This window comes from Oncorhynchus gorbuscha, linkage group LG14, assembly GCF_021184085.1.
Source record: "Oncorhynchus gorbuscha isolate QuinsamMale2020 ecotype Even-year linkage group LG14, OgorEven_v1.0, whole genome shotgun sequence".
Classification (NCBI taxonomy): domain Eukaryota; kingdom Metazoa; phylum Chordata; class Actinopteri; order Salmoniformes; family Salmonidae; genus Oncorhynchus; species Oncorhynchus gorbuscha.
The window spans coordinates 65,785,061-65,805,642 of record NC_060186.1 but is presented as its reverse complement, the minus strand read 5'-3'; the positions used below and the strand labels follow the sequence as shown (position 1 = coordinate 65,805,642).

Here is a 20,582-nt window from a genome sequence, read left to right as displayed (position 1 = left end):
ACCCTCACGACCCCACCACCTGCCCTTACTGCTACATACATCACACAACAAACTGCAGCAGAAGCGGCAGCAGTAGTAGTAGTAGCATGCCCCTACTACTCAGGGGTTATCAGAGATCCTCTATACCGCTTCAACCTCGTCACGCAGCTGTTCCACTGGAGAACTACTGTAGGGATGAGGGCGCAGAGCCCATGTTTAAAAGATGTTCCCTTACGTATGGAGAAACCCTTACTGTTTTCATTCTATTTGCCATGGCTTCCTATTCATTTGTCCTCCTGAGCGAAATAGAACAGCACTTAGCGCAATTTGGTGTAGTGCTACTCAGGAAGCTGTGGAGCATAGGACCTGATTTGCAGCCATTGTACACAAGACTACAATTTGAATGTAATAAGTGGAGATCCGGTTCAGAGTCAATCCTTTAAGACTGTGTTAGTTGTTCCGTGTTTTGTACAAGCACAGGCCTACTTCGTTTGAAGGAGGAGCGGTTTGCTATTTTTATTTGAGCTGAGATTATTAGCTGCCTTTCAGAGAGGACACATAACACACACACACGCACACACGCACACACACACACACACACACACACACACACACACACACACACACACACACACACACACACACACACACACACACACACACACACACACACACACACACACACACACACACACGTGTAACACCAGACTACAGATTCTGCTCAACTCTTTTACATTACAAAACCTACAAATTACAAAACATGATTTTTTATTTATTTTTCTGTTCATTTATTATTCTGTTCACATTCATACTTAGCAGGAAGTGATTCTAACTCATCCTGGTGATTTGTTTAATTTCTCATATACAGTAAGTCATTCATTAAAACCGTGGTGATGAGAGGTTGAGGACAGGGCCTAGATTCACAAAACCTTCTTAAGAAGAAATTTCTGCTATTTTCCCCTTAACTATAGACTTAAAATCAAATGCGCCTAATACAACAGGTGTAGACCTACTTACGAGCCTGGTTGGGGTATGTACGTACGTTCACTACGGGGACGAAGTCATCGGAGGAATCCCGGAACATATTCCAGTCTGTGCTAGCAAAACAGTCCTGTCGCTTAGCATCTGCTTTTCTGACCACTTTTTTATTGATCTAGTCACAGGTGCTTCCTGCGTTCTTTTTTTCTTGTAAGCAGGAGTCTGGAGGATATAATTATGGTCAGATTTGCCAAATGGAGGGCGAGTGAGAGCTTTATATGCATCTGTGTGTGGAGTAAAGGTGTTCCAGAGTTTTTTCCCTCTGGTTGCACATTTAACATGCTGATAGAAATTTGGTACAACAAATTTAAGTTTCCGTGCATTAAAGTCCCCGGCTACTTGGTGAGCCGCCTGTGGGTAAGCATTTTCTTGTTTGCTTATGGCAGAATACAGCTCATTCAATGCTGTCTTAGTGCCAGTCTCAGTCTGTTGTGTTATGTAAACAGCTACAAAAAATACAGATGAAAACTCTCTAGGTAGATAGTGTGGTCTACAGCTTATCATGAGATACTCTACCTCAGGCAAGCAATAACTCGAGACTTCCTTAGATATCGTGCACTAGATTTTATTTACAAAAATATAAAGTCCGCCGACCCTTGTCTCACCAGATGCAGCTGTTCGATCATTGGTAGTTTAATCTTCCAGCTAGGTCATCACTTTTATTCTCCAAAGACTGAATGGAAGGAAGTGGGGGTTTATTCGATCGCCAACAAATTCTCAGAAGGCAGCCCGCCCTCTGGCCCCTTTTTCTCTGCCTCCTCTTCACGCAAATCACAGGGATCTGGGCCTGTTCTCGAGAAGCAGTATATCATTCTCGTTGGGCTCGTCAGACTCGTTAAAGGAAAAGAAGGATTCTGCCAGTCCATGTTGAGTAACTGCAGTCCTGATGTCCAGAAGTTATTTTTGGTCATAAGAGACGGTGGCGGCAACATTATGTACAAAATAATTTAAAAATAAGCTACAAACAATGCAAATAAACAAAACAAAAAAACATTTGGTTGGGGACACGTAAAACGTCAGCCTTCTTCTCCGGCGCCATTGTTACGATTTAAGATGCCTTTGTTACGACAGTTAAGCAAAGATTTACATTTACAAAGATCATTAAATCTTAAGATATTTTTAAGGAATTGCACTTATGAACTATCTTATGAACTTCTTATTTTTTTTCTCAAGAAGCTTCTTAAGTTTTGCGTAAGAAGTGTTTTGTGAATCTGGGCCCAGGACTTTGGGGCAAGCAAATAAAATTGCCTTTTGGATTAGCATCTTCTTTGGTCATGTTGCTGTTTCAGCTCTCCCTTCCTCTTAACTTTGGTCCAGTGCACATGCTACACACACACACTGAGGCATATGCTGATTCTGGCCTATTAAGCCTCTTGTATGTAATTATCTTCTTCTCTCCTCTCTCTCTCTCTCTCTCTCTCTGTGTTGGTGTTGTTTTAAACCCCCACTGTGACACCTATCAAACATCTGTATAGAGATTGTGAAGATTGTCAAGTGAGAGCATCCTTAGGAGAGATAATTAGTCATAACCTCACTCATGATTGCTAACAACACCTCCCACACAAATTAATATCTTTACATGTACAAACACTCTCTCTCTCTCTCTCTCTCTCTCTCTCTCTCTCTCTCTCTCTCTCTCTCTCTCTCTCTCTCTCTCTCACTCACTCACTCACTCACTCACTCACTCACTCACTCACTCACTCACTCACTCACTCACTCACTCACACTCACACTCACACTCACACACACACACACACACACACACACACACACACACACACACACACACACACACACACACACACACACACACACACACACACACACACACACACACACACACACACACACCTTTCCTGATGATTATACCTACAGGCCCTGACCTTGCATGGACGTGTCTGGGTGAATTATTCCCATGAAGAGGTCCGGTGAAAGGGACACAGCAGAAAAAGCTTATTAATGAGTTTATATTAATTTCTCAGTTTTGGAGATTATTCAGATGCAGTTTGTCATCCTGGATCTCTGTCACCAGATTCAGAGCATGACTGATTTTGTTTTAAACATTGGTTTATTAATTGATTCCCCACCGATGTGTATTCATTTCATCAGTCTTTTGTCATTTGTTGATTCTTGGTGTCTCATCCTTCGACTCTCCTGTATTATAATTATCGTCAGCTGGTTTACTAAGTGTTTTTTGATACCCTAATTGTGTCAACTACAAAATCTCATTAGTTGACATGAACTGTGCTTTCAACTGAAATAAATCACAGTCCATGCTTTTACCTTTTTCCTCTCTCTCTCTCTCTCTCTCTCTCTCTCTCTCTCTCTCTCTCTCTCTCTCTCTCTCTCTCTCTCTCTCTCTCTCTCTCTCTCTCTCTCTCTCTCTCTCTCCCTCTTTCCCTTACAGACCCTCCATCATTGGGTCTGGAAATGTGCTTTACAGTACTAGAGTAGAGCACTCCTTTGTGAAGAAATAGCTTTCCTCTAAGCAATCTCCTTCCTATAGCGTCCCACAGTGGGCTGAGTAAATGACACTAGATACTTCATCCCCTCTCTATGGCTCTTCCAGTTCGCTGTTCTAACCCTGAGTTGTTTTCTCCTTGCTTCTCCACTGTGTCCGCTTCTTATCCATCTCTCTGTGTCCCTCCCAAAGAGTCTTGACGATAAAATGAGAGATGGTACTGCACCTTCCAACCCCGGTGTTTCTCCTTAACCCGTTAAAGACCCTCCCACAGTGAAATATGTTTTTAATAAGAATACCTCGCTCTTTATCTCACTCTGTTTCGCTCCCTCTTGTTCTTTCTGTGAGACTCTGCTTCTTCCTGGGTCACCTTAACTCTATCCTAGTCTAACTGCTTCCTCCCCCCCTCCCCGCCCCCCCGCCCAGACCCTCCAACGGTGGAGCCTGTTTCGTTGGAGATGCGTCAGGGCCTTGGCCGGCCAGTGGCCATGAACTGCCGGGTCCTGCGTGCCCACCCCTCCCGGGTGCTGCGCTACGAGTGGCGGCTGGGGAACCGCCTGCTACACGCTGGACACTTCGACCAGAGCGATGAGACGGAGTACACCGTCAAAAGCCTCAACCGCGAGGGTTGGGGGGAGTACACCTGTGATATCATCAATGAGGCCGGTGCCGGGCGCTGCACCTTCTTGGTAACAGGTAAGGAACACTTGATGTTTTTAAAATGCCTTAAAATACATTTTGATTTGATAATTTCTGTTCCCAGTTGCTGAAATCACTCGATGTCATTTATAGCGCTGTATTCTGGCTTTACTTGTCCAGTATAAGAATGCTAATTATACTGAACAGAATTTATATTGGCTCTTTCTCTAGGTCTCAAAGCACTTCACATTTTATGAGGTATAACTCACATCATCTTCACCCTCACAATGTGTTAATTAAACCCACCCACTTGGATTGACAAGCAGCAGAGCAGCCATTTTGTGTCCCATCTGCTGTGTGTCCTCTCTGTAACAGAGTTCTGAAGCAGGGTGAGATTTTCCCATCCCCATCACGGTAATTAAACTTCCCAGTGATGTATTCTTGATGGCTGAATGATGTGAATGATGTCTGCAGCAAATTGAAACTTGCCTGTCAGACGGCTAGGTAGCTACAGTACGTGTGTCGTGAGATAATTGATTGAGAAGGAGGGGGCGAGACAGGGCATAATACAGATTGCCAATTTGAATGCGAGAGACGTCTTCTATAAGATCAATGTCAGTCATAATGCCTACCTTTACACATCCCCTAGTCTGTGTCCCAATTGGCATCCTATTCCCTATGAAGTGCACTTCTATGGGTCCTGGTTAAAAATTTAAAAAGTGCACTAAATAGGGGATAGGGAGCAATTTGGGACGTAGGTCTCTAGATTACTAATGACAGCTCGAACTATACGGGAAGGACCCGATCCTTCAGACAGGACACAGATCTGTTGGGTAATGCATGGTTATTCCCCTCTGGCTATTTATTGTCAGATTGCCATGCTGCAGTGTTCGTTGTGTAGCACCTGAAAATAGCAGGAGGAGCAGTCAGTGGCCGTGTCATCACTCACACACAGCGCTTGTGTTTTATGACAGGGACAGATTAGTTTGGAGTGGCAGAGAGAGAGAGAGAAAGTGAGAGAGAGAAAGAGTGCGATGGAGAGAGAGGGAGGGAGAGAGAAAGACAGATTGAGAAAAGGAGAGAGAGTGAAATAGACAGTGCCAGGGGACAGTGGTTTAAGTGGCTGAGGATCAAAGTGACAAATACTCTTCAGTCCCGAACCTCTCCATTCCTAATGGGAGGTCTGGGAGATGGAAACCTTCGCCTGGGTCCTGCGTCTCTCTCTCTCTGCCTCCCTCTGTTTGGTAGTGTCAGTGGTCTTTGTGTCATATATCAGTCCAGCCCCTGAAGACCAGGTAGAGTGGGGGAGGAGAGGAGATAATCACCTCCGGACGTTTGCTTTTCTCAGCGGGGCTCGCGTGCTATCACTCACCTCCTTCCTTCCATTGTTCTCTACTTCCATCCCTCCCTCTATCATCTATACAGCCTTCTATCCATTCCAGTTCTCACAGATTCCTACCATCCATCACCCATCCTTTTCTCTAGCCCTCCCTCCCTCATCCATCCTCTCTATCCATCCATCCCCCGCTTCATCCCTCCTTCCCTTGATCAATCTATACATCCCCAGGTCGTTCCCTCTATCTCTCCCTCCTCACTCTATCCATCCCTCCAACCCTCCCTCCCTCTCTCTCACTCCATTCTTCCATCCCTCTCTCACTCCATTCTTCCATCCCTCTCTCCCTTCATTCTTCCATCCCTCTCTCCTTCCAGCCCTCTCTCCTTCCAGCCCTCCCTCCATCCCTCTCTCCCTCCATTCTTACATTTACATTTACATTTAAGTCATTTAGTAGACGCTCTTATCCAGAGCGACTTACAAATTGGTGCATTCACCTTATGACATCCAGTGGAACAGCCACTTTACAATAGTGCATCTAAATCTTTAAGGGGGGGGGGGGTGAGAAGGATTACTTTATCCTATCCTAGGTATTCCTTAAAGAGGTGGGGTTTCAGGTGTCTCCGGAAGGTGGTGATTGACTCCGCTGTCCTGGCGTCGTGAGGGAGTTTGTTCCACCATTGGGGGGCCAGAGCAGCGAACAGTTTTGACTGGGCTGAGCGGGAACTGTACTTCCTCAGTGGTAGGGAGGCGAGCAGGCCAGAGGTGGATGAACGCAGTACCCTTGTTTGGGTGTAGGGCCTGATCAGAGCCTGGAGGTACTGAGGTGCTGTTCCCCTCACAGCTCCGTAGGCAAGCACCATGGTCTTGTAGTGGATGCGAGCTTCAACTGGAAGCCAGTGGAGAGAGCGGAGGAGCGGGGTGACGTGAGAGAACTTGGGAAGGTTGAATACCAGACGGGCTGCGGCGTTCTGGATGAGTTGTAGGGGTTTAATGGCACAGGCAGGGAGCCCAGCCAACAGCGAGTTGCAGTAGTCCAGACGGGAGATGACAAGTGCCTGGATTAGGACCTGCGCCGCTTCCTGTGTGAGGCAGGGTCGTACTCTGCGGATGTTGTAGAGCATGAACCTACAGGAACGGGCCACCGCCTTGATGTTAGTTGAGAACGACAGGGTGTTGTCCAGGATCACGCCAAGGTTCTTAGCGCTCTGGGAGGAGGACACAATGGAGTTGTCAACCGTGATGGCGAGATCATGGAACGGGCAGTCCTTCCCCGGGAGGAAGAGCAGCTCCGTCTTGCCGAGGTTCAGCTTGAGGTGGTGATCCGTCATCCACACTGATATGTCTGCCAGACATGCAGAGATGCGATTCGCCACCTGGTCATCAGAAGGGGGAAAGGAGAAGATTAATTGTGTGACGTCTGCATAGCATAACAATAACATGGTAGCAACACAACATAACAACAACATTGTAGCAACACAACATAACAACCACATGGTAGCAACACAACATAACAACAACATGGTAGCTACACAACATAACAACAACATGGTAGCAACACAACATAACAACAACATGGCAGCAACACAACATAACAACAACATGGAAGCAACATAACAACCACATGGTAGCAACACAACATAACAACACCATGGTAGCAACACAACATAACAACAACATGGCAGCAACACAACATAACAACAACATGGAAGCAACATAACAACCACATGGTAGCAACACAACATAACAAGAACATGGTAGCAACACAACATAACAACAACATGGTAGCAACACAACATAACAACATGGTTGCAGCACAAAACATGGTACAAACATTGTTGGGCAAAGTCAACAGCACAATGGTCAAGAAGGTAGAGACAACAATACATCATACAAAGCAACCACAACTGTCAGTAAGAGTGTCCATGATTGAGTCTTTGAATGAAGAGATTGAGATAAAACTGCCCAGTGTTTGTTGCAGCTCGTTCCAGTCGCTAGCAGCATCCAACTGAAAAGAAGAGCGACCCAGGGATGTGTGTGCTTTAATAGAATGTGACTGGCAGAGCGGGTGTTGTATGTGGAGGATGAGGGCTGCAGTAGATATCTCCGATAGGGGGGAGTGAGGCCTAAGAGGATTTTATAAATGAGAATCAACCAGTGGGTTTTGCGACAGGTATTAAGAGATGACCAGTTTACAGAGGAGTATAGAGTGCAGTGATGTGTCCTATAAGGAGCATTGTTGGCAAATCTGATGGCCGAATGGTAAAGAAATATATCCTGTGCCACCGCATACTCCCTTTCATAACTACCCCCTCCTCCTCCTCCCATCCTAAAACATGAGCTCTTCCAATGTATCCTGCCTCACCTAATCCCCACCACCATCTGGGGCTAGTCCGATCCCTGTCTGTGTCTGCAGCTATGGCCAGACATAATGTCATAATGTCCTGATTAATAGCATGTTGCTCAGACTCGCCACCGGCTGGGGTTTAATGTTAGACGGTGTGTTAAGTAGCTGACCTGTTTAAGACAAGTCAGACATAACAGTCTGAATGCCAAATCTCTGGATCAGTGTATTAGATCTCAAGTAGACCAGTCGAGGAGAAAGTAAACACGTGAAGATAATCCAAAGATTTACCAATTTGCCTCAAACTAAGTTTGTTTCGGTTCTGTGTTGTTTGTTGCCCTAAGATCAGCCTTAATTCCCTGGCATAGACTCACTCTTCAAGGACCAGCACTCATGTGGATCCTTACATTTTGGCATGCAGGCCAGTATAACAATATGTATGATGGCTGAGGAAAGAGGTGAGACAGGTTTGTGTAGCAGTTTGTGGAGAAAATGAGAATGGGTATAGTATGCTGTGAACAACAAAGCTTCAATGGATGTTAATCACTCAATGTGGAGGTATTTCTGCAGTGTTACTTTTAAGCTCAGTCTGATATGGTAGAGTCTGAGGCAATGCTATGCCTACCAAACTACAGCAACAAACTGCAGAGAGAGTGTGATGGAGGAGATAATGAGGGAGGGCTATAGATATATACAGTGGGGAAAACAAGTATTTGATACATTGCCGATTTTGCAGGTTTTCCTTCTTACAAAGCATGTAGAGGTCTGCAATTTTTATTATAGGTACACTTCAACTGTGAGAGATGGAATCTAAAACAAAGATCCAGAAAATCACATTGTATGATTCTTAAGTAATTAATTAGCATTTTATTGCATGACATAAGTATTTGATACAGAAGAAAAAGAAATGCACACCTATTAAGACGAGGTGCTGGCTGGCTGAGTAGAAACTTGAAAATAAAAGAGATCCGCACAATCTAGGAGCTCAGATGCAAAAATGTAATACTAACGTTTCGACAGCCAAGCTGTCTTACACCCTGATGAAAACAGCTTGGCTGTCGAAACGTTGGTATTACATTTTTGCATCTGAGCTCCCAGATTGTGCGGCTCTCATTTATAAGTATTTGATACGTCAGAAAAGCAGAACTTAATATTTGGGACAGAAACCTTTGTTTGCAATTACAGAGATCATATGTTTCCCTTAGTTATTGACCAGGTTTGCACACACTGCAGCAGGGATTTTGACCCACTCCTCCATACAGACCTTCTCCAGATCCTTCAGGTTTCGGGGCTGTCACTGGGCAATACGGACTTTCAGTTCCCTCCAAAGATTTTCTACCGGGTACAGGTCTGGAGACTGGCTAGGACACTCCAGGACCTTGTGATGCTTCTTACGGAGCCACTCCTTAGTTGCCCTGGCTGTGTGTTTTGGGTCGTTGTCATGCTGGAAGACCCAGCCACGACCCATCTTCAATGCTCTTACTGAGGGAAGGAGATCTCGCGATACATGGCCCCGTACATCCTCCCCTCAATACGGTGCCACTCCAGGACCTTGAGATGCTTCTTACGGAGCCACTCCTTAGTTGCCCTGCTGTGTGTTTCGGGTCGTTGTCATGCTGGAAGACCCAGCCACGACCCATCTTCAGTGCTCTTACTGAGGGAAGGAGATCTTGCGATACATGGCCCCATCCATCCTCCCCTCAATACGGTGCAGTCGTCCTGTCCCCTTTGCAGAAAAGCATCACCAAAGAATGATGTTTCCACCTACTTGCTTCACGGTTGGTATAGTGTTCTTGGGGTTGTACTCATCCTTCTTCTTCCTCCAAACACGGAGAGTGGAGTTTAGACCAAAAAGCTCTATTTTTGTCTCATCAGACCACATGAGCTTCGCCCACTCCTCCTCTGGATCATCCAGATGGCCATCGGCAAACTTCAGACGGGCCTGGACATGCGCTGGCTTGAGCAGGGGGACCTTGCGTGCGCTGCAGGATTTTAATCCATGATGGCGTAGTGTGTTACTAACGGTTTTCTTTGAGACTGTGGTCTCAGCTCTCTTCAGGCCATTGACCAGGTACTGCCGTGTAGTTCTGGGCTGATCCCACACCTTCCTCATGATCATTGATGCCCCATGAGGTGAGATCTTGCATGGAGCCCCAGACCGAGAGTGTTTGACCGTCATCTTGAACTTCTTCCATTGTCTAATAATTGTGCCAAGTTGTTGCCTTCTCACCAAGATGCTTGCCTATTGTCCTGTATCCCATCCCAGCCTTGTGCAGGTCTACAATTTAGCCATGATGTCCTTACACAGCTCTCTGGTCTAGGCTATTGTGGAGAGGTTGGAGTCTGTTTGATTGAGTGTGTGGACAGGTGTCTTTTATACAGGTAACAAGTTCAAAAACGTGCATTTAATACAGGTAATGAGTGGAGAACAGGAGGGATTCTTAAAGAAAAACTAACAGGTCTGTGAGAGCCGGAAGTCTTACTGGTTGGTAGGTGATCAAATACTTATGCCATGCAATAAAATGCAAATTAATTACTTAAAAATCATACAATGTGATTTTCTGGATTTTTGTTTTAGATTCCGTCTCTCACAGTTGAAGTGTACCTATGATAAAAATTACCGACCTCTACATGCTTTGTAAGTAGGAAAACCTGCAAAATCGGCAGTGTATCAAATACATTTACATTTACATTTAAGTCATTTAGCAGACGCTCTTATCCAGAGCGACTTACAAATTCTTGTTCTCCCCAGAGAGAGAGAGACACAGAGAGAGATGGGGCTGTGATAGATGGAGGGAGGGAGGGAGGGAGGGAGGGAGGGAGGGAGGGAGGGAGGGAGGGAGGGAGGGAGGGAGGGAGGGAGGGGGAGGGAGGGAGGGAGGGAGGGAGGGAGGGAGGGAGGGAGCAGAGAGACGATCAGGTCTGTGTTCAGTGAAAATATATCAGTCAAAGCCATTGGCTGAAAGCCAGGTTGGGTCGATTAAACCCAGGGTCTCAGCCTTCATGCCAGGGGGCACACACACTCCAAAGCCGGACAGCAGGCCATGCTCAGGGGCAAACACACACACACTTTATCACACTGCTGGTCAGGAGCCAGGCCATGCCAGGGGGGTGTGTGTGTGTGTGTGTGTGTGTGTGTGTGTGTGTGTGTGTGTGTGTGTGTGTGTGTGTGTGTGTGTGTGTGTGTGTGTGTGTGTGTGTGTGTGTGTGTGTGTGTGTGTGTGTGTGTGTGTGTGTGTGTGTGTGTGTGTGTGTGTGAGAATTATGCGTGTGCCAGGCTGCGGGGGACATCTGTGGTAGCAGTGGCTTTAGTGAGATGAGATGGCCCTTCAATCCTGCCAGAGCAGAGTGGCAGGCAGCGTCTTCAGAGGGTTTAATCTGCACCACTGAGCTCTGGCAGGAACCTGGCACCACAGGGCAGGATGATCCCTGCAGCCCCTTCATCTCAGGGTGGCATACATTCCTCATGCAACAATTTCTAAGATTTTACTGAGTTACAGTTACAGTTCATATCAGTCAATTTAAATGAATTCAATAGGCCCTAATCTATGGATTTCACATGACTGGGAAAGAGCACAGTCGTGGGTGGGCCTGGGAGGGCATAGGCCCACCCAGAGTTTCTCCCCACAAAAGGGGAAAAACTACAGACAGAAATGATCCTCAACATCAAAGGGTTTTTTTCTGCACCACTGAGCCTTATTGGCAGGATAGGATAGTGTTCTTCAACCCTGGTCCTGGGGTCCTTCGGTCCTGGAAAGAGTGTGAAGGATTTTGTTACAGCCCAACACTAACACATCTGATTCTGTTAGTTAAAGGTTTAATGATCAGTTAAATCAGGCTTGTTAGTATTGGGTGGAAACAAATGCCTGCACTCCCTGTGCATATAATAAAGAGTTCTTTCTTAAATCAATATAGATTAGAACAGTTCTGTAGGATTAGCGCTCAGAGCATAAATATTTACGAGAGAAGAGAATACCTGCACTCACTGTTCAGATGCCCCCCAGAGATTTACACCACCGCAGTCAAACTGTTTCTCCATTCAAATTCTGGAAGCGTACGAACGGCGTGTCATGTTCTTCTTTTTCATCACATCATACATCATATACTCTAGTAGTCTGCACCTGTACACTGTGTACCTGGAAACGCAGAGCATATTCTCCCTACTCAGACTAGCAGTGTGACAGTGATGGATAGCCAATGACGACTGACATGATGTGTTTTAGAAACCAACAGGGAGCTTAAGAATAGTGTCATCTATCTGTTGTAGAGGAGTCTGTCAGCCCAGACACCTCTATAAGGACAGGGGCATAATGTACAGGTTATAGTATATAGTCACGTGACGTGCAATCCTTTTTGATAAAAAGCCCGATAAGTATCTGTAGACGCAGCATAGTGTCATTACCATATGTAAGAAATTGTGACATTTACTGGGGCAATCTGGAGTTGTTACATACATTTTGGGACTTTGAAATGAATGATATGAACCCAATGATTCTTGAGCAATATACTGTAACTTAGAAATGTCGAACCCCATCAGAACCCAAAATATATGCTTTTTTTGTCAAACTAAATGTAAACAAACACTAATTAGCCTCAAATCATGGTTACGACTATATTTTTGATATCATGGATGGTCAGTCCTTGAATATATACATCTACAAATTAGAGAATAGGCACATTTCTTCAGCCCCATCCCTCAAGGTCTTACCGTAACAGGGGGGAGACGCTTTATTCTTATTCCAACTGCTGATTGCCGCTTTAAGTTAAATATGTCTTTAATCCAAACCCAGCCAACTGTTATTACAACAATAGTAAAATTGTAACTGTAGCTCAGTTAATATGAATAATACATCCCTCCTCTATAGAACACATTTCCCTTGGCATTCAGAATCCAGACTGGAACATTGTCATGTTCTATGTCTAGACAAATTTGTTGGACAAAGGCACTGTGATGTTTGGGAAGCAGAGTTTGATCCTCATGAGGGGAAACAGATTTGTATGTGTTTCTTTGAACAACTGTGTTCTTTGAACCACTCTCCAAACTGAGTCTGGGGTACAGTTAAGCCACTGGAAAACAAATCTGTCATTGTGTATTTCTTGCCACCATTTCAAACACTTGGATATTTCACTCCGAAACACTTTTGTTTTTTTATTCATTGCTGGAGTTTGAGTTACACATCATTTAGTTTTGTTTTGGTTTCAATGTATATTAACATATTTTATTCCAGCTTGTTTTACTCATAAATACAAATCAAATCAAATCAAATTTATTTATATAGCCCTTCCTACATCAGCTGATATCTCAAAGTGCTGTACAGAAACCCAGCCTAAAACCCCAAACAGCAAACAATGCAGGTGTAAAAGCACGGTGGCTAGGAAAAACTCCCTAGAAAGGCCAAAACCTAGGAAGAAACCTAGAGAGGAACCGGGCTATGTGGGGTGGCCAGTCCTCTTCTGGCTGTGCCGGGTAGAGATTATAACAGAACATGACCAAGATGTTCAAATGTTCATAAATGACCAGCATGGTCAAATAATAATAAGGCAGAACAGTTGAAACTGGAGCAGCAGCACAGTCAGGTGGACTGGGGACAGCAAGGAGCCATCATGTCAGGTAGTCCTGGGGCACCATCCTAGGGCTCAGGTCCTCCGAGAGAGAGAAAGAAAGAGAGAATTAGAGAGAGCATATGTGGGGTGGCCAGTGCTCTTCTGGCTGTGCCGGGTGGAGATTATAACAGAACGTGGCCAAGATGTTCAAATGTTCATAAATGACCAGCATGGTTGAATAATAGTAAGGCAGAACATTTGAAACTGGAGCAGCAGCATGGCCAGGTGGACTGGGGACAGCAAGGAGTCATCATGTCAGGTAGTCCTGGGGCATGGTCCTAGGGCTCAGGTCCTCCGAGAGAGAGAAAGAAAGAGAGAAGGAGAGAATTAGAGAACGCACACTTAGATTCACACAGGACACCGAATAGGACAGAAGAAGTACTCCAGATAAACAAACTGACCCTAGCCCCCCGACACATAAACTACTGCAGCATAAATACTGGAGGCTGAGACAGGAGGGGTCAGGAGACACTGTGGCCCCATCCGAGGACAATGATTATTCATTTGGCATGGTCAGTAGCATACGTCTATCTGCTATACGACTTGTGACTGGATCAGCGTTGTGTTCATAAGGATCCACATCCTACATCTATGTTAATGGGAGGAAGGTAAAGACAGACTAGCATATCACTGCTGGACAGCATGGCGCCGACAGAGATGGTCGCCTCGCTTTGGGTTCTTAGGAAATAATGCAGTATTTTGTTTTTTTCTGTATTATTTCTTAGATTGTTACCCCAGGAAGTCTTAAGTTTTATTACATACAGCCGGGAAGAACTATTGGATATAAGAGCAACGTCAACTTACCAACATTACGACCAGGAATACGACTTTCCTGAAGCGGATCCTCTGTTCGGACCACCACCCAGGACATTGGAGCTAATTCCAGTAGGCCATCCAAAATAACAACACCGCAGAAGGGGCAGACGAAGCGGCGACCTGGCCAGGCTCCATAGACGTGCACATCGCACACCGCGCCCGAGTATACTACTAGACAATGTTCAGTCTCTTGACAACATGACTTGACAAAATGTGAGCATGGGTTGCTTTCCAGAGAGACATCAGAGATTGTAACATTCTCTGTTTCATGGAGACATGGCTTTCTCGGGATATGTTGTCGGAATCGGTTCGGCCACCGGGCTTCTCCATGCATCGCGCCGACAGAGAAAAACACCTCTCTGGGAAAAGAAAGGGTGGGGGTGTATGCTTTATGATTAACGACTCATGGTGTAATCATAACAACATACAGGAACTCAAGTCCTTCTGCTCACCCGATCTAGAATTCCTTACAATCAAGTGCCGGCCATTTTACCTACCAAGATAATTATTGTCAGTTATAGTCACAGCTGTGTACATTCCCCCTCAAGCAGACTCCAAGACGGCCATCAAGGAACTTCACTGGGCTATTGCAAACTGGAGACCATACATCCTGAGTCTGCATTTATTGCAGCTGGGAATTTTAACAAAGCAAATTTGAGAACAAGTCTACCTAAATTCTTCCAGCATATTGATTGCACTATGCTTATGCGCAATACCCTCGACCACTGCTACTCTAACTTCCACGATGCATACAAAGCCTTCCCCAGCCCTCCCTTCGGCAAATCCGACCACGACGTCATCTTGCTCCTTCCGTCTTATAGGCAGAAACTCAAACAGGATGTACCAGTGATGAGAACCATTCAACTGGAACATGTTCCAGTCAGCCTCAGAGAACGACATTGTTCGATACGCTGACTCGGTGAGTGAGTTTATAAAGAAGTGCATTGGAGATGTTGTACTCACTGTGACTATTAAAACCTACCCTAGCAAGAAACCGTGGATGGATGGCGGCATTTGCGCAAAACTGAAAGCGTGATCCACCGCATTTAACCATGTAAAGAGGTCTGGAAATATGTCTGAATATAAACAGTGTAGCTATTCCCTCCGTAAGGCAATCAAACAAGCAAAATGTGGTAGGGTCTACACGAAATCACAGACTACAAAAAGAAATCCAGCCACGTCGCGGACACCGACGTCACGCTTACAGACAAACTAAACACCTTATTTGTCCGCTTTGAGGATAATAAAGTGCCACCGTTGCGGCCCGCTAACAAGGACTGCGGCCCGCTAACAAGGACTGCGCCCCACCCCCCTCTCCTTCTCGGTGGCTGACGTGAGTAAAACATTTAAAAGTGTTACCCCTCGCAAGGCTGCTGGCCCAGACGGCATCCCTAGCCGCGTCCTTAGAGCATGCGCAGAGCAGCTGGTGTGTTTACGGACATATTCAATCGCTCCCTATCCCTATCCTGTTATCCCCACATGCTTCAAGATGGCTACCATTGTTCCTGTACCCAAGAAGGCAAAGATAACTGAACTAAATGACTACCACCCCCGTAGCACTCACTTATGTCATCATGAAGTGCTTTGAGAGACTAGTCAAGGATTATATCACCGCCACCTTACCAGTCAGCCTAGACCCACTTCAGTTTGCATACTGCCGCAACAGGTCCACAGACTACACAATCGCCATCAGACTGCACACTGCCCTATCCCATCTGGACAAAAGGAATACCTATGTAAGAATGCTGTTCATTGACTACAGCTCAGCATTCAACGCCATAGTACCCTCCTAGCTCATCATCAAGCTGGAGGCCCTGGGTCTCAACCCCTCCCTGTGCAATTGGGCCCTGGACTTTCTGACGTGCTGCCCCCAGGTGGTGAAGGTAGGAAACATCTACACTTTGCTGACCCTCAACAATGGTGCCAGACAAAGGTGTGTGCTCAGCCCCCTCCTGTACTCCCTGTTCACCCACGACTGCATGGCTATGCACGCCTCCAAATCAATCATCAAGTTTGCAGACAACATAATAGTAGTGGGCTTGATTACCAACAACGACAATACAGCCTACAGGGAGGAGGTGAGGGCACTCAGAGTGTGGTGTCAGGAAAACAACCTCTCACTCAACATCAACATAACAAAGGAGATGATCGTGGACTTCAGGAAACAGCATCGAAGGGACAGCAGTGGAGAAAGTGGAAAGTTTTAAGTTCCTCGGCGTACACATCACAGACAAACTGGTCACACAGAAAGTGTTGAGATGAAGAAGCAATAGTGCCTCTTCAACCTCAGGAGGCTGAAGAAATTTGACTTGTCACCCAAAACCCTGACAAACTTTTACAGATGCACAATCTTGAGCATCCATTCGGGCTGTATCCCAGCCTAGTACAGCAACTGCACCACCCTCAACTGCAAGGCTCTCCAGAGGGTGATGCGGTCTGAACAACGGATCACCGGGGGCAAACTACCTGCCCTTCATGACACCTACAGCAGGAAGGCCAAAAAGATCATCAAGGACATCAACCACCCGAACCACTGCCTGCTCACACCGCTACCATACAGAAGGTGAGGTCAGTACAGGTGCATCAGAGCTGGGACCCAGAGATCCAGAAACATCTTCTATCTCAAGGCCATCTCAAGGCCATCAGACTGCTAAACAGCAATTACTAACTCAGAGAGGCTGCTGCCTACATTGAGACCCAATCACTGGCCACTTTAATAAATGGATCACTAGTCACTTTATACAATGCACTCTAAATTATGCCACTTTATTAATGTTTACATGTCTTACATTACTCATATCACATGTATGTTTTACCATCTATTGCACCTTGCCTATGCTTCTCAGCCATCGCTCATCCATATGTATTAGGAAGTTGTTGTGGAATTGTTAGATTACTTGTTCGATATTTCTGCACTGTCGGAACTAGAAGCACAAGCATTTCGCTACACTCGCATTAACGTCTGCTAACCATGTGATTGTGATTTTTTTGTTGTTGATTTGATTATAAATAGAATTATGTTCATAAACTACTGAAATCAAATGGGTAGTGGTGGTGGGTAGGTACATTAGGGGGAGTAGAAACGGTTCATAGCTTGTTGAACTGGAGAGGCAGGCAGGCAGGCAGGCAGGCAGGCAGGCAGGCAGGCAGGCAGGCAGGCAGGCAGGCAGGCAGGCAGGCAGGCAGGCAGGCAGGCAGGCAGGCAGGCAGACAGACAGACAGACAGACAGACAGACAGACAGACAGACAGACAGACAGACAGACAGACAGACAGACAGACAGACAGACAGACAGACAGACAGACAGACAGACAGACAGACAGACAGACAGACAGACAGACAGACAGACAGACAGACAGACAGACAGACAGACAGACAGACAGACAGACAGACAGACAGACAGACAGACAGACAGACAGACAGACAGACAGACAGACAGACAGAGACAGACAGACAGACAGACAGACAGACAGACAGACAGACAGACAGACAGACAGACAGACAGACAGACAGACAGACAGACAGACAGACAGACAGACAGACAGACAGACAGACAGACAGACAGACAGACAGACAGACAGACAGACAGACAGACAGACAGACAGACAGACAGACAGACAGACAGACAGACAGACAGACAGACAGACAGACAGACAGACAGACAGACAGACAGACAGACAGACAGACAGACAGACAGACAGACAGACAGACAGACAGGAACAGGAACAGGTTTATCCACCTCTAGATCAAAGCTGACTTTTTATATTGCATTAATATACAGGATGTCCTTTTATGAGCGCTTTTCTATGATGGGTGTATGACCTTTCAATGCCACATGTCTACAAAACATGGAATAAATAACAGAGGAATGAAATTGGTGAGAGGGATAGAAAGAGATACTTATCCCTGGGAGTTTCTGCAACATTTCCCAGCATGGACTAAGCTCACAACTGCCAGGTAAAATCTTATTGTATTAAGTTCTTCATATTTTCTCTACAATTGTGTTCACTAGAAAGATAACGAACAATCGCATAACTTTATTCTACAGTAGTAATCTCAATTGCAGAGCAAATTTGGGGAATACATTCTCAAAATGGTATATACTGTTCTGAACAGAAGAGATGGTTAGATATCTAATTGTTTTTGTATCTCATGTCTTTGAAAAAAGTCCAAACAACCATATTTTCACAATGCCACAAAAAAAAACATAATTCTAAACTGTGCGTGATAAATAGCACATTTCAGTCCATTAGTATACACTTCCTGTATCTGAACAGGTTTTTATGGAAATGATACCAAACACATTTCCCCAAATATTATTCTGCTCTAGCCCCATTAGATTTCTTTCTCTTGTTCTCCGGAAATATTTTATATAGTTGATGAATGAGCTAGTCTTTTTTGTGTGAAATAGAATATTGTATTTTCAACAGCTTTATCCATGTAGGCTTGTGATCTCCAATCGGCTGTCCAAACAAATGCAAAGCATCATTAACCTGATTTATCGTCACAGGATTCAGGATGAAACATGTTTAGAAGAGATTGTGACTTATTATCTCAGGTCATTATGATCATTTATCAAACTAGTGAGAGGTTGAGAGAAACAGGCAATCTTGATTTCCGCCTAAAGCAGTATACTACCTTTTTTTATCATTATTTTGTTGATTGGTTTAGAAGACCTATCTTCAGAAACTGAAGTGATTGATTGTAAAAGTGAAAGGCTTAACCTCAGAAGTGATTGATTGGACAGTCAACATTGTCTTTGTGTTGGGAAAGTACAGTACCATATGCAGTCATTGAGTTCAAGCTTCACATCATTTACCTTTTGTCTCATTCACTGTACTTTTCACAGGAATTGGCATTGAGAGTTTTGCAATTAAACATGTAAATAGTTAAATTATTAATTTTCAGACTTTATGTACTTTTAAACCACTTACTTCAAAGAAGAGGAAGGGACAAATACAGAAGAAAAACAACAAACTAGCCTTAAAGCCAAGATTTTGTGAACCAGGGCCCCTCATTTATCAATGTTGCATAGAAAAGCTTCTAAATGAACTCGTACGAAGAAAATGTAGAATGTTTGCAAGTACAAAAAAGTTGGTATTTATCAATTGCACGTACTCTTTATTTACACACACACCTGTAAGTATTTTGCCTTGATAAATCAGACATGTTCTAAAACACTGTGCTAGTGCAGGTGAAGTCTCATTTACATAAAGAACCGCCCTAAAGGATAATTTATGATCACAAACCTTTCCCTTTGAATCTGCAAAAAATGTCACTAATTTCTATTCGCCAGCATGGAGAAATGAAAGAAGACAAAGAAAAACTTTGCGGATGCAGAGATATAACTTTTGATCAATGAAGTGGAAGAAAAACAAGCCATACTTTTTGGAGCCCTCAACAATGGCTTGACAAATAGAGAAAAAATATTGCTTGGGAGCAGGTTAGAGCTGTGGTAAATTCTGCCTCATCTGAGTGCAGAAAAGTTAATGAAATTAAAAAGAAATGGTTTGATTTGAAAACATGCAATGCAACATGATGATCCACAAAAGGGCTATAAATGTAACAGGAGGAGGGCAGAGTGAATCTCACTGTCAGCTATGGACCAGCGCATTGGCAGCATAATTGGAGAGACCTCAGTGTCTGGCATCATTTGTGATGGTGATACTGAGGACCCTCTCCCAGACCCTGAAGGAATACCGGACACACCAACTGATGGTAAGTCAAGCTTTATATTCTTAACCATATTCAGACATGGACCACATCTAAAAAAAAATATTGACAATAAATATAACAAATATACATTACGGTTCAAAAGTTTGGGGTCCCTTAGAAATGTCCTTGTTTTTAAAAGAAAATCACTTTTTTGCCCTATAAAATAACATCAAATTGATCGGAAATACAGTTTAGACATGGTTAATGTTGTAAATGACTATTGAAGCTGGAAACTGCTAATTTAAAAAACATTTTGTTATGGAATATCTACATACGCCTAATTTCTCAGAACAAGAATAGACTGACGAATTTCCGAAGAAAGTTATTTGTTTCTGGCCATTTTGAGCCTGTAATCGAACCCAGAAATGCTGATGCTCCAGATACTCAACTAGTCTAAAGACTGATTGCTTCCTTAATCAGAACACCTGTTTTCAGCTGTACAAATGTACAAATTGATAAATCCCACACTTTGCTGAGAAATGATTGCACGCGTGGTTTTCAAACATTTCTGTTCATATGCAACATTGATAAATAATATATGCCATTTAGCAGACGCTTTTATCCATAAATGAGGGCCTAGACATTTAGCCCAGTGAGCTTTGACCCTGATGTTCTGTATAAATAGGTTATCCAGGTCATTAAATAAATAAAATC

The 20,582-nt window shown here is 44.5% G+C and overlaps 1 protein-coding gene across 2 annotated transcripts in view; it reads left to right on the top strand.

The window, feature by feature from the left end:
* Nucleotides 1-20,582, top strand: part of LOC123995702 (MAM domain-containing glycosylphosphatidylinositol anchor protein 2-like) — a 423,303-nt gene that overhangs the window by 276,351 nt on the left and 126,370 nt on the right. For both annotated transcript variants that reach the window (XM_046299372.1, XM_046299371.1), the window contains exon 10: nucleotides 3,905-4,174. In XM_046299372.1, the coding sequence (XP_046155328.1) occupies nucleotides 3,905-4,174 (270 nt within the window). The remainder of the gene's footprint in view (nucleotides 1-3,904; nucleotides 4,175-20,582) is intronic.